The 14,936-nt window shown below is 48.7% G+C and overlaps 1 protein-coding gene across 3 annotated transcripts in view; it reads left to right on the plus strand.

The window, feature by feature from the left end:
* Positions 1 to 14,936, plus strand: part of LOC144692729 (very-long-chain enoyl-CoA reductase-like) — a 111,292-nt gene that overhangs the window by 63,208 nt on the left and 33,148 nt on the right. For all 3 annotated transcript variants that reach the window (XM_078561813.1, XM_078561814.1, XM_078561812.1), the window contains one exon: positions 725 to 769. In XM_078561813.1, coding sequence (XP_078417939.1) covers positions 725 to 769 — 45 coding nt within the window. The remainder of the gene's footprint in view (positions 1 to 724; positions 770 to 14,936) is intronic.

Consider the following 14,936-nt stretch of genomic DNA (forward strand, 5'->3'; position numbering starts at 1 on the left):
ATTGGAGAAGGTTAGAAGGGTATTTACTAGATGAGACTAGGGATGAGACACTTAACTATGTGGAACGACTAGTGAAACTAGGATTGTTCTCTTTTGAACATAAAAGGTTAAGGGAAGATTTAATAGAAGTGCTCAAAATTGTGGGGGGTTTTGATAGAGTACATGGGGAGGAAATGTTTCCATTTGCGAGAGGGTCAGTAACCAGGAGACACAGATTTAAGATAATTGTCAAAATCACCAGAAGAGAGATGAGGAGAATTTTTTTTTACACAGCGAGTTTTTATAATCCAGAATGTCCTGTCTGAAAGCAGATTCAATAATAGCTTCCTAAAGGGAATTGGATAATTAATTGAAAGGGGAAAATGTGTAAGGCTATTGGACATGAGCAAGGGAGTGGGTATAAAATGGGCAGCTAGAGCTCCTGGGCATTACAGAAAAAGCCCACAGAGGGCACAGCAGGTTCTTGATATTCCTCATTTCTTGGACCGGGAAATTACAGCCTCTTTCAATGTTTACTCCGATTATGCAAATATTGCTGACCCTGGAAAACATGGCAAATTGACATAGGTGAGTTTGGGCAGACAAGAGTCCGATTGCACTGTGGTCCTGATCAGAATCATGTTCCAATGGGAAATGTAGACTCCTTGATCTGGAATCAATCTATTCCCAAACTCGCAACATCTTACAAGAACAGATAAATCCTATTTTTGCATTTCCTTTTCAGACCCTCAGTGGTACCCAGCAAGGCAGTCCATCAGATTAGATCCCAGTAAGTACCTTGTTGCTATGTACAAACTTAAACTGCATTTATTTATTGTATTTAGAATTATCCAGCTTTTACAATGTTAGTTCAGATATGGTTAACTAAATTATGAGGAACTAACTCTTAAGAGGAATTGCAAGTCTTCACTCTTCCCTTTCGAAGACCTAGCCTTGGAATTCCCTCCAAATATCACCCTGACTCAGAATGCCTCAACGACTGCTCACCTCACAGGGTTTCAATCCCGTCTCCTGAGACTCCATTCCCCTGGATTTCTGAGTCTGCACCCCAGCACCAACTCACAAGCAGAGCTTTAGCTCTCCAGCCGTGACGAGCAGGACTGCATTGCTCCAAAGGGTTACCCTTGCCCCGAAGACAGCACCGATCTTCTGCTGCCTTTTCAGCTCCTCAGGATTTCTCCCAAGCCCTCGTCACTTGGAGCCTGCCAACTGCAGCTTTTTTAATGCTTGGAACTTCTTTCTTCGCTCCTTTCCCCGGTGGTTCCTATGGGTAGTCTCCTCCTCCTGGTGGTTCCTTCCCCGGTCCCCTCTCTCCCCGGGATCTCTCCTTGTCCCCTGTGTGGGACTCCTCTCTGGAATGGTGCCCCGCTCCTGGGTCACATGATCTGGTTTTTCACACTGTTGTTTTTCTCTGGGCCTTTGACCTTGGCCCAAAGAACTCTAAAACGCAGGACTGATCCGTGCATACGTGGAATCTCCTGAGGCCAGTCAGGACTTGACCTCTGCCCGGTGACAAGGTAAGATTGGATCTCGTAATACCCCTCAGACCCTCTGTGGGAGACGTGTGAGCGGGATTGGTTGGAAGGGCGGTGTGGTGGCTGTGGTGAAGTGAAATCTTCAGGGGGAGCTGATGGCGTAGTGGTATTGTTGCTGGACTAGTAATCCAGAGACCCAGGATGATGGTCTGGGGACCTGGGTTCAAATCCTGTCAAGGCATGTGGGGGAATTTAAATTGAATAAAAATTGATAACCATGCATCAATTGTTGTAAAAACCCATCTGGCTCACTAGTGTCCTTTAGGGAAGGAAATCTGCTGCCCTTACCTGGTCTGGCCTACATGTGACTCCTAGCTCATAGCAATGTGGTTGACTCTTAAATGCTCTCTGAATTAGGGATGGGCAATAAATGCTGGCCTAGCCAGTGATGCCCACATCCAATAAATATATAAGAAAAGAATTTTTAAAAACCTACCATTTAACTGGAGCAGGAATCAGGTCTCAAACATCAGTCATTTAGGCCACCCCCACCATTGAAAAGAAAGTGAGGATTGGAAGGGGCCTCACAGCTGTTATACCCAGACAGAGCTCTAGGGCAGCCATTGCTGCCTTGCAGCTCGTGACCCCAGAATCTCATCTCGTGACCCCCAGTTTGGGAAGCCCTCCCAGAAGGAAAAAACTGGAATTTAGCATACTGGTCCGAACTGGTCTTGTATACCTTAAAATGGAACACCAGTAAAAACTGAATGAAATACTGGTCCAAATTGTTTATTCCTCCTGGGCTAGCTGCTCCAAGCAGGGCAATATCCTGATTCTTTGCACAGAGAAATCATAGATTCAAGAACATCCAAGGACCGATTTGCAACAAACCAAACTATCTTAACAGCCTTTCCTTTCACTTTGATCATTTGTTTAGGGCTGTTTCAGGTAAATTATACAGAGGTTTTTTTTTAATGCTTTGTCTGATTTCATACAAACCTGAAATAAGAGAAAGACAGACCTGCATTTATATAGCGCCTTTCACAACCTCAGGACATCTCAAAACACTTTAACATCCAATCAAGTGCTTTGGCTTTGGCGTGTACCCACTGTTGTAATGTGCGCTCAGTGACAGTCAACTTTGCAAACAGCAAGACCCCACAAGGAGCTAATGACTGGAAATTCAGGAGGAGGAATGTTAATGTCTGTATTCTTTTACAACTGGAACTCTCCGAAGGAGATTTACTTCATGTGAATACTTCACAAAGATTGGCCGGGTGGTTAACAGTGAGGTTGAGTGTCTTGGGCTACAGGAAGATATAGACGGGGTGGTCAAATGGGCAGATAAGTGGCAGATGGAATTTAACCCTGAAAAGTGTGAGGTGATACACTTTGGAAGGAGTAATTTGACAAGGAAGTATTCAATGAACGGCATGACACTAGGAAGTTCTGAGGAACAAAGGGACCTTGGCGTGTGTGTCCATAGATCTCTGAAGGCGGAGGGGCATGTTAGTGACGTGGTGAAAAAGGCATATGGGACATTTGCCTTTATCAATCGAGGCATAGATTACAAAAGTAGGGAGGTCAAGTTGGAATTGTATAGAATCTTGGTGAGGCCACAGCTGGAGTACTGTGTGCAGTTCTGGTCGCCACGTGTTAGGAAGGATGTGATTGCACTGGAGGGGGTGCAGAGGAGATTCACCAGGATGTTGCCTGGGATGAAACATTTAAGTTATGAAGAGAGGTTGGATAGACTTGGGTTGTTTTCGTTGGAGCAGAGAAGACTGAGGGGCGACCTGATCGAGGTGTACAAGATTATGAGGGGCATGGACAGGGTGGATAGGGAGCAGCTGTTCCCCTTAGTTGAAGGGTCAGTCATGAGGGGACAAAAGTTCAAGGTGAGGGGCAGGAGGGTTTAGAGGGGATGTGAGGAAAAACCTTTTTACCCAGAGGGTGGTGACGGTCTGGAATGCACTGCCTGGGAGGGTGGTGGAGGCGGGTTGCCTCACATCCTTTAAAAAGTACCTGGATGAGCACTTGGTACGTCATAACATTCAAGGCTATGGGCCAAGTGCTGGTAAATGGGATTAGGTAGGTAGGTCAGGTGTTTCTCATGTGTCGGTGCAGACTTGATGGGCCGAAGGGCCTCATCTGCACTGTGATTCTGTGATTCTGTGATGCAGGCAAGATCTGGAATGACAGACCATGTTGAAAGGCCACAAGCACAATATCAGTGAACCCATTACATCAACAAATAATGCTTTAAGACTAACACTGTTACTTGTGTTCTCCAGCAATTTGAATTTATTAGAATGTTCGGTAGCAACTTTCGAAAGGGAATCAGGTATACGGTTAAAAAGGAAACATTTTCAGGGCTATGCGGAAAGAGCAGGAAAGTGAGACTTTTTCAAAGAGCTGGCACAGACCTGGTGGGCCGAATGGCTGCCTTCTGTGCTGTCTGATTCTACGTATGTCATCTTTAGTGGTGCTGATTGGAGGAGATGTTGGCACATCTGTTCCATCCCTAAATGGGTTAATTTAGTCGCTATCATTTACACAGGGACATAAGAAGTGGGAGCAGGAGTCGATCATTCGGCCCTTCGAGCCCCCTCCATCATTCAACAAGATCAAGGCTGATTTGATTGTGGCCCTAACTCCATTTTCCTGCCTCCCCCACCCATAACCTAGGACTCTCTTGGAGATCAAAAATCTGTCTTCCTCTTCCTTGAATATATCCAATGACCCAGCCTCCGCTGGACTCCGGGGTAGAGAATTCCAAAGCCTAATGGCCTCCCGAGAGAAGCAATTCCTCCTCATTTCAGTTGGTGCAAACACAATTTCAGCGACTGGCGCCTTCGCTTGGACCCCGGCCATTTCATTCAGCTGAATCGACAATTTGGCTTTCTTTTTAAAATTTGCAGGGGATGAAGGGATTGAACAATGGTGCCTTACTGACTCGCAACTGACTCACAAATACCATGCACTGTTTATCCACCTTAATAGTCCTGGAATTTCAGAAATGCTTCCTGCTGAAAGAATCCGCTTGCAAGGGCATGTATGGCGTCTAGTGGATGTGACATTGAGGTTCTGGTCACTGGGCTGAAACTAATACGGATTGAGTTGCACATCCATCGACCACCCACTTTGCTCCAACTGTGTACGGCACAGTGAAACATTAGCCCACAAACTCTGATAGGCTCAGGGCTTGGGGGCCCTCGGATTTTTGGGGCCCTCACATCCTCTCCTGGAGGCGTTTGGGGCCCACTCTCCAATACCATGTTTAAATGTCTGCCATTCACGTGCATGGCTTAACAGTGAGTAGCAGGAGCCTATTTAACTGTGGGGGCATCACAGTTGTCCTCCACATACATACGTAAACCTACATATATATTCATACATGCACGCACTGCTGGATGGCTGTTTTTCACACTCTCTCAAAGCGCTTTGCAGCCAATGAAGTATTTTTGAACAGTAGTCACAGTTGTTAACATAGGAAATGCAGCAGCCAATTTGCACACAGCAACTCCCAAAATCAGCAATGTGACAATGACCAGATCTTTTTTTTTGGTATGGTGTGGATTGAGGGGTAAATATTGGCCAGGACAACAGGGAGAAGTCCCCTGCCCTATGCAAAACAATCCCAGGAGTTCTTGTACATCCACCAGAACAGGCAGATGGGGCCTCAGTTTAATGCAGGCTTGTCCAACATACATCCTGTGGCTTGGTGTGGCCCACAAAGCCCCACAATGCAGCCCCCGGAGCAAGTTTTCAAAATGCTGGTCAAACAGGCAAGTTTGAATAGAAGATTCTGCAGGGAGTGGGGCTCAGGCGTCCAGAGTGCGCCCAGCTGGATCTGAGCAGGGCATAAAGCAGCCAGCTCAGGGCCAGGCAGGCCAGAGCAGGGCCCACTGGCATTTGAGTCATTGAGTGACTGGGACTGTGAGACAGAGAGAGAGAGAGAGGAAGGGGGCAACAGAGAGGGAGAGGAGAGAGTGTGAGGAAGGGAATAGAATGTGGGGGGTGGGAAGAGAGTGTGAGGGGGGGGGGTTGCGAGTGAGGGGGAATAGAGAGTGTGAGAGGAGGGTTGGGTGTTTGAGAGGGGGGAAGAGAGTGCGAAGGGGGTGTAGAGAGTGTGAGAGGCGGTAGAGAGTGTGGTGGGGGGGTGAGAGACTGTGAGAGCGTTGACAGAGTATGGGGCGGGGTGTGAGAAAGTGTGAGGGGGGAAGAGGGTGTGAGAAGAAATGAGAGAGCGCGAGGGGTGAGAGATTGTGGGGAGTTTGGGAGAGTGTGGGGGGTGGTGAGAGACTGTGAGAGCGTTGACAGAGTATGGGGGTAGTGTGAGAGAGTGTGAGGGGTGAGAGATTGTGGGGAGTTTGGGAGAGTGTGGGGGGGGCGGTGAGAGAGTGTGTGGGGGATTGAGAGCATGTGGGGGGGGGTGAGTGTGTTGGGGGGTGAGTGAGTGTAAGGGGGTAGAGAGAGTGGGGGTAGAGAGAGTGGTGGTTGGGGAAAGGGGAGAGGTGGTGTGAGAAGAGGAGAGGGAGTGTGTGTATGTGTGTCCATAAGTCTGGCTCGCTCCCAGTCTCACGGTTCTCATTCACCCTCACCCACACACACCATCATGCTCTCTCATCCGCTCTCACAGTGGTGAGGCCAAGTGGGTGAGTACCCTGAGGTTGTGAACTGGACACACGCCTCTCACTCTATTACGCTCTAATACTCATCTTTAATTATTACCCACTGTTTTTTTGCTCAGAAATTTGTTTCTTCATATCTCCATTTAAAAAAAAATTCATGTTTGATATTGTGCCAAACTTTATCTTTCTGAAACTTGTTCATTGGCTCCCTGAGTGAGAAAAATTTTGAAATGTGGCCCCTCAAGCAAAAGGTTGGACAAGCCTGATTTAACACCTTATCAGAAAGATGGCAACTCTGACAGTGCAGCCCTCCCTCAGTACTGCAGAGTCAACTTAGATTTTTGTGTTCAAGGCTCTGGGGTGGGACTTGAACCCACAACCTTCTGACGTGGAGGTGAGAATTCTAGCAACTAAGCTACAACTAACACCACACACAGAGAGCGTGTACTTACTGCCTTTTGTGTGCCTTTTCTCCAAACCCTTCTGCGTTTTTGTTTTGCATTTTCAAATATTTATCTATTGCCCTTTTAAAAGCCATTCTGCTTCTGTCACACATTCTGGCTGGGCCTCCCACGTCCTACCAACCCTCAGAAAATGTTCATGTGCTTCAAAGTGCTTGTCAACTGGCTCCTGTACTGGTTCAATGGGTTAACACCATAGAACATTGTGTCACACAAACCAGAAAACACAGATTGGGATATTTCCCGGATCTTTCCACTTCACCTGGGAAAAAGATACTCGGAAGGTCAGATTTTCATTCCAGGGGCTCGGGCTGGATTAGAAGTCATGTCCATCGCCCCCGGAACAAGTGCAGAGGCTGCCAGGTGTGGAGGCAGTCTGGTCGGACTGCCTGCTCTGTGCTCCTGCTCTTTGGTGAAGTTATTTAAAAAGATAAACAAAACAAAAACCAGCATTCCAGCCCTCACCCCCCAGGCTCCCCCCACACTCTCCATGCCCCATCCGTGCTAACCCATGTCACCTCATGCCCCCACCCACCCACCCATGACTCTACCCCTGTACCACCCTATGCCCCTCTACCTATCCCCTCATGGCCTCTCAAACCCCCTATGCCACCCTATGCCCCTCTACCCACCCCAAGGCCATTCATACCCCTATGCTGACTGAAGACTGCGTGCAGTTGTTGGGTAAGAAAGTCTAAGTTTTTATTTTGTACAAACCTAATTTAGTTTGTAGTTGGCATTAAACTGAAATCTACAGTTTAAACTCTGTAGTTGCCAGCCTTAAGCAGGGTTTTTTCAAAGGTTCCAGTGAAAGAGCAGCTTAATTAAGAGGGAGCTGAAGCTGGACCCTCATTAAGTGACTCAGCTAGGCCTTTTGTGTTAGGAGCATATATAAGTAGCCAACTTAGTGCGACTTACAATAGAGTGCCGGAGTTGAGCACTTCAGGGGGGTTAAGCGGGGGAAGGGAAAGACGTGTTTGATTGCTTCTGCCTAAACCTTTTCAGCCTCCAGGAATTGATTCCTGCTCTGCTACAGGAGAAGAAGCTGGTTAATTGGTGAGTATCTGGTAAGTAGTTAAGGTTTATTCTATTCCTAAGGCTCAAAATAGTATATTTTGAGTGAGACGTGAGTGGGAGAGGTTAAAAGGCGTGGATCGATAGGCCTACCTGCAGTCAGACCAGCGGCGGAGTGACATCACGAACCACAACGTGATGCTAGTGCAGGAAAAGCAGCTGATTGGTGAATAGGATTGGTGAGTATTTCTGGTCTTTAAAGTAAAAGTAAGGTCTTTAGTTTGTGTTTAGGTCTCTAGTCTTTTTTCTCCCATTTTCTTAAAAATAGCTTCTTAAGTATAAGAGTGATACTGGTGTGTAAAAAAATAATATCAATAAAGTGTAAAAAGCAGGGGATTCTTCAAGTGTAAAGAGCAGGGATATTAGAGTAATTAATTAATAAATTCAATTAAATACGATAGTGATGGCAGGATGGGTGAGGTGTTGCTGCTGCAGCATGTGGGAGCTGCTGGACACCAAGGTGACCCAGAGCACATCTGTAGAAAGTGTTTGCAGCTCGAGGAACTTTGGATCCGAGTTGAGGAACTGGAGTCCGAGCTGCAGACATTGCACCACATCAGAGAGGGGGAAAGTTACCTGGACACTTTGCTCCAGGAGATGGTCACACCCCTCAGATTAGGGAATTCAAATTTGGTCTGTGATCAGGGACAGGAAGGTGACTACAGGTGAGGCAGCTATGGAGACCAAGGAATAGTGTTTGAAGAGCCTTGGCCCCTGCAATTGTCCAACAGTTAAGAGGTTCTTGTAAGCTGTGTGGACTAGAGCTGCAGGGAGGATGAGCGAACTGACCACGACACTATGGTACAGGGAGCCATTCAATTGAGGGGAGGAAATAGGGATGTAGTAGTGGCAGGGGACAGTATAATTAGGGGGATAGATACTGTTCTCTGCAGCCGTAAGCATGAATCCCAAAGGATGTGTTGCCTGCCCGGTGCCAGGATTAAGGACATCTCCTCAGGGCTGGAGAGAAACTTGGAGTAGGAGGGGAGGGATCCAGTTGTCGTCGCCCACGTTGGTACCAACGACATCGATAGGACAAGAAAGGAGGTTCTGCTGAAAGAATTTGAACAGTTAGGAGCTAAATTAAAAAGCAGAACCCCCAAGGTAATAATCTCAGGATTTCTACCTGAGCCATGGGCACACTGGCATAGGGTAAATAAAGTCAAGGAGTTAAATGCGTGGCTGAGACATTGGTGTGGGAGGAATGGGTTTCAGTTCATGGGGCACTAGCACCAGTAATGGGATAGAAGGGAGCCGTTCCGGTGGGACAGGCTTCACTTAAACGATGCTGGGACTAATGTCTTGGCGAATCGAATAACTAGGGCTGTAGAGAGGGCTTTAAACTAAATAAAGTGGGGGAGGGTTCTGGAGATGGGATACGTGGGCTTACAAAGAAAAGGATATGGCAGCAATGCAGGGCAGCTATTTAGGAATGATACCCAGAATGTGATAGGAAGGGACAGGGACATAAAAAACAGCAGCAAATAGGGTCAAAGGGGAAAAAAATGGTAAAAAGGCAAAATGAATGGCTCTTTACTTAAATGTACATAGTATTTGGAACAAAATAAATGAATTAAGAGCACAAATAGAGGTTAATGGGTATGTTGTTAAAGCCATTACAGAGACATGGTTACAAGGAGATCAAAGCAGGGGACTAAATATTCAGGGGTATGCGGCTTTTTGAAAGGGTGGTGGGGTAGCTTTGTTAGTACGAGATGGAATAAGTACGATAGCAAGAAATGATCTTGGATTGGAAGATGTAGAATCCATATGGGTGGAGGTAAGAAATAACAAAGGGAAGAAGACACTGGTGGGAGTAGTCTATAGACCCCTGACAGTAGCTATACTGTAGGACAGAGAATAAATCCAGAAATAATGCGGGCATGTAAAAAAGGCAGTACATTAATGATGGGTGATGTTAATCTTCATGTAGATTGGAAAAATAAAATTGGCAGAGGTAGCCATGAGCACGAATTCATAGAATATATTCGGGACAGTTATGAACAATATGTTGTGGATCCAACCAGGGGTCAGGCTATTTTGGATCTGGTAATGTGTAATGAGGCAGGTTTAAAAAATGATTTCAGAGTAAAAGATCCCCTAGGAAACAGTGACCATAACATGGTAGAATTTAGCATTCAGTTTGAGAGTGAGAAACTTGGGCCGGAAACAACTGTGCTGAACTTAAATAAGGGTAATTACAAAGGAATGAAGGCAGAGTTGGCTGGAGTGGACTGGGAAAGAAGTTTAACAGAAAAGATAGTTGATGAACAAAGGCAGACGTTTAAGAAAATAGTTTATGACTCAGAACGAATATATGTCAAAGTGAGGAAGAAGGATTGTGGGAAGGGGATAAACCAACCATGGTTAACCAAGGAAATTAAGGATAGTATCAAATTGAAAGAAAAAACATACAGGGCAGGATTTCCCCTTCGTCGGGTGCAGTGGGTGAGCCTGGGAGTGGCTGCGAAACAGGCCTCCTTCTCCAATTGGGCCCCGACTGCGCTTTCCTGCTGATGGGCCAATTCAGGCCTGCCCAGCGTGAAACACGGCTCCGGACTGGCCGGGAAGGGCTGAGTGGGGGCTCGGGGCCTGTCGGCCGCCGGGTCCAATGGCAACCCGGCGGCCAGTTTAAAAGTGGCCCAGGCAGGCCCTGGAAGACTGCCACAGAGGGCGTCCCCTCAGCCGACACTATGGACTCAAGTGCTGCTGGACACGGCAGGCGGGAGGGCAGGTTGGGTGGGCATTTAGCCCCCTGCTTCTCTGAGTGCCTCACCGTCCTGCTGGAGGAGGCGGCTGCCAGGAGGGACACCCTTGTCCCCAGGGATGGGAGGAGGAAGCTACCGCTTCCTTCATCAAGAGGTCATGGGAGAAGGTGGCAGCATTGGTCAGCAGCTGTGGCGTGGTGCAGCATTCCTGGTTCCAGTGCCATAAGCACTTCAATGACCTGCTGCGCAGGAAGGGTGAATACCCTGTTGGCACGGGTCAGTGCGCAGTTGTGTTAAGGCCTGGCCACCCCCCCCCATGGACCTCAGGGGTGCTGGAGTCTGAGTGCCAAACTGTCAGTCATGCCGAAGCTGGCCAAGGGGGTGAGCCCTGGCTGCTTGCACCGAGTCCCTTGTGGCACGAGGTCCACAAGTCAGATGTGCCCTGCCAGGTGTTCCTCAGCTGGGGTTGGCCAGGCTGCAATGGCGCTGCAGGTACAGAGCGGACTCACCAATGCTCCTCTGTTGTTTCAGGAGAAGACGGCCCACAACAATATAGAAAGGTCACGGACCAGCGGAGGCCCCGCTAGCCTCCTAATCCTTTCGAGATATGAGCAAGATACCTTGGAACTTGAGAGCCAGCAGGCCCCGTGTGCATCCGGGCGTGGAGAGGCCGGGGTGCCAGACAGAGGTAAGAGTGCAGTGCACAGAGATGAGAGTTTCAGATTGTGCAACCATTCTAGTGTAGTCTCTTCATTGATGGGAACCTCGAATCTGGAGTCCCCATTGATCATTGGAGGACAAGGGTGCCATGATGCAGATCTCCGTTGTCTCACCAGGGTGCCTGACATGCTCAGTGACAGTCTGATGATTGTAACTAACGACATGTCCTTCTTCTCCCTTTTAGGTTTGCCAGCAGCCGTTCGCTCTCCAGACCCCGAAGGGCCACCCCTGACACCAGAGGACCACCGAGTGTCATTTGCACCTGTGCCACACCCGCTCTCTGAAGCAGGCACCAATATAGATACCAGCACATCAGTGGGCATTAGAGTGGCGGCTAGTGTCTTGGTGCACATTTGTGAGGGCACTTCACAATCGCTTGAGGTGCAGATGGAGGAGATTCCCAGGGCGCCGGCAGTCAGAAGGCTGCTGGGGACCTGGACGATGCTCAGTCGAAGGCTGATGATGAGCCTCTGGAGTCGTCCATTAGGGGGCAGATGCTGCATGTCCAGTGAGATGTGTGGGAGGATCTGGCAGAGATCCATGAGGGTCTGTGTTCCATGGTCTCCATGATGGAGGAGTCCATAAGGAGCATAAGCAGTGCTTTGAATGTCTTGGGTGAGCGCACTGCTTCCTCCATTGGGAGAGTGTGACTCTCCTGGAGAGGCAGCTCCAGGGACAGAATGAGTGGTGCCTGGGGTTGCGCTCAGACCTCAGGTAGGTCAGTGCCAGTGCAGGAGAAGGATGAGGTACCCAGTATTCCAGCTAGGCGCCCATCCATCAATGTTGTGCAGGGAGGTCCAGAGCGACCTCATGTTATCACACGAGCTGCCTGTCCTCTCTGTGGGCTCCTCTCAGGGCGCTCTGGATGATGGGAGCAGCTCCTCTGCCCCTCTGCCAGTGAACGTGGAATCTGATGAGGCTGCGATGACTGGGGAGATGCCAGCTATGGCACTGGTCGCTCCCTCCCAGGCTCCACTGGCCAGAGGACGACCATCTAAGTCATAAGGCCAACAGGACAGTAGAGTCAGTAGCCTGTCTCCAATGCTGCTGCCAGTGAGGCGGGGGCACCAAGACGTAACACTCGCAAACATAAGTTTAAGGCACCATGAGCATAAGACAGGTGATCTCCTGTTGTGCAATGTTTTATCTGTACTGGTCTGGGGTTGAAGACCAGAGAAGGTTCTGTTAATTTGTTTGGACTGTTAAAATTAGATAAATTTTCTTTTGTCGTAACAGCCTGAGTATGTTTCACCTTTATCATTTGATATGGTGCAGGGTACGCCAGTGTGTAATGCTGGACGTGGGTGGCTCTAAACCTAATTGCACAGGCACTGAGTGGACTTTGGGGTCAAAGGAAAGGATCATTTCAGATATCCAGGAATGGAGGCGGCAGCCATGGTATGAGGTGGTAGCACTTATTTGGCAGCCTGGCTAAAGGAGCGTTGGATCAAGGTGTCCCTGCCTCCCTGGAGGTTACAGAGATCTGCCTCCGCGCCCTCAGCATTCTCCTCACTGTGCTCCTCTTCGGACTCACTAGTGTATTCATCATCTGTGGCCTGTGGAGCTACGTCAAGATCCTCATCCTCCAGTGGGTCCCCCCTTGCTAGTGCCAGATTGTGCAGAGCGCAGCATGAAACTGCTATCAGTGACACCCGCTTGGGGGGTGGTATTGTAGTGCTCCTCTGAACAGTCCAGGCATTGGAAACGAATCTTCAGAAGACCTATGGTTCTCTCTATCATGCCCTTGTGGAGGCATGACTCCTATTATAACGCTGCTCTGCTTCTGTTCTTGGATGGCGGAGAGGTGTCATGAGCCGCCTTTTCAAGGGGTAGACCCTGTTACCCAGCAGCCATCCATCCAGTCGGGCTGGAGCACTGAAGAGCCTCGGCACCTGGGAGTGCCAGGGTACCTTGCACAGACTTGCAGAATCTGCATCCTGTGATCACACATTATCTGGAGTGGAATCCCTTCCTGTTGATGAAGGTTCCCGGTTGACCCGCTGGCGCCTTGATGGTCACATGTGTGCAGTCAATGGCACCCTGGACGCGGGGGAAGCAGCTGCAAAGCCTCTGGTTTGCTCAGCCTGGCTGGCCTCGTCCGTATGGAAATGAATGAAAGTCAATACCCACCTGAACAGAGGATCTGTCACCAGCTTGACACAACTGTGGACAGCTGATTGGGAGACTCCACACAGATTCCCCACTGAGCCCTGGAAAGAGCCGGAGACATAGAATTTGAGGGCCACTGTGACCTTCAGAGCCACTGGCATGGGGTGTCCACCCTCACATTCACAGCTGATCTCAGGGACGATCATCTGACAAATGGAGGTCAGGCTCTCCCTTGGGAGGCAGAGTCTCCTTCGACACTGCACCTTGGACATATTCAGGTAGCTGCTTCGCCGCCTGTGAACCCTGGCAGCAGGATAGTGGCGTCTTCTGCAGCCCCTAACTCCTTGGACTTCCTGCTGGCCCTGCGGCCCTCCTCCCACAGGTCGCTCCCCAGACACCTACTGCACTGAAGTCACGCGATTGGAGGCAGCTGCTGGTTTCTATGGGCAGCTGGTGTACAACTTAGAACCCTTGCCACCCCCCATTCTCCCACCCGCAAAAATGGCAGAGGCCGGCTTAGGGAATGGGACTTCCAGATTCGGGCGTCTGCCGGCATTTTCATGGAGATGGGGATCCTCTATGCCTATGTGAACATTCAGGCCTGGGTTTATCACTGTTCCAAACTGTGTTAGCTGTAATAAAAACAGAAAATGCTGGAAAAACACAGCGGGTCTGACAGCCTCTGCAGAGAGAGGAACAGAGTTAACGTTTCGAGTCTGTGTGACTCTCCAGAGTGTTAACTGCATCTCTGCTGAGCCAGGACTCAGGAAAGAGGAACGCAGTAAAGTTATACTAGAAACCCCTTCTGGCCACAAATGTAGAATGGCTTATTTTACCCTTTTCTGATTTAGTGTCAAAGACGGCCCAGCAGGGAAGATACTGCAATTTAATCAGAATTTCATTTCTTTCCACTGATGCGTTTTTACCAGGTTTCCACCGTGAGTATTTCTTTATTCTTTCATGGGATGTGGGTGTCGCTGGCAAGGCCAGCATTTGTTGCCCATCCCTAATTGCCCTTGAACTGACCTTGCTAGGTCATTTCAGGGAGCAGTTAAGAGTTAAGGGACATTGCTATGGGTCTGGAGTCACATGTAGGCCAGACCGGGTAAGGACAGCAGATTTCCTTCCCTACAAGACATTAGTGAACCAGATGGGTTTTTACGACAACCGATGATCGTTTCATGGTCATCATTACTGAGACTAGCCTTATAATACCAGATTTATTAATTGAGTTTAAATTTGATTTGAACCCACATTCCCCAGAGTGTTACTAGTCCAGTGACATTGCCACCACGCCACTATCTCCTCCGAAAATTGGGTGTTACCTCAGTAGCTCAATAACAGGCATGTTGCAATGCTTTGACAAGCTGAGTTAGGTATGCATGACCATTTTTAGTGTGAGCTTTGACAGTGAGTGTTGACAGCCTATCCTGGCATGAAGGGAAACCTGATCCTTTCTTATGTCCAACGTCCAAACGCACCAGGTTTTATATGGTGACCAAGGACAGAACGTTTTGGTGGGGAGGGGGCTGTAAAATGCGGCGAGACATTCTAAATCCCATTGGCTGCAGTGGGAACGTGAAATCCCCCTGTTGTAAAATTTTGCCCCCAGGAGTGGCAGCACCAGCTGAATGCCACATCCTTAACCATAGCACTGAGAGTAGTGAACTCTATACAGACCACAACCAACTCCTCATGTGGTAAACTTGCTCACCCTCGGGTGGAGCTGGAATACACTTTAAAGGCCCAGAATTT

The sequence above is a fragment of the Cetorhinus maximus genome, chromosome 17, assembly GCF_964194155.1.
Source record: "Cetorhinus maximus chromosome 17, sCetMax3.hap1.1, whole genome shotgun sequence".
Lineage (NCBI taxonomy): Eukaryota > Metazoa > Chordata > Chondrichthyes > Lamniformes > Cetorhinidae > Cetorhinus > Cetorhinus maximus.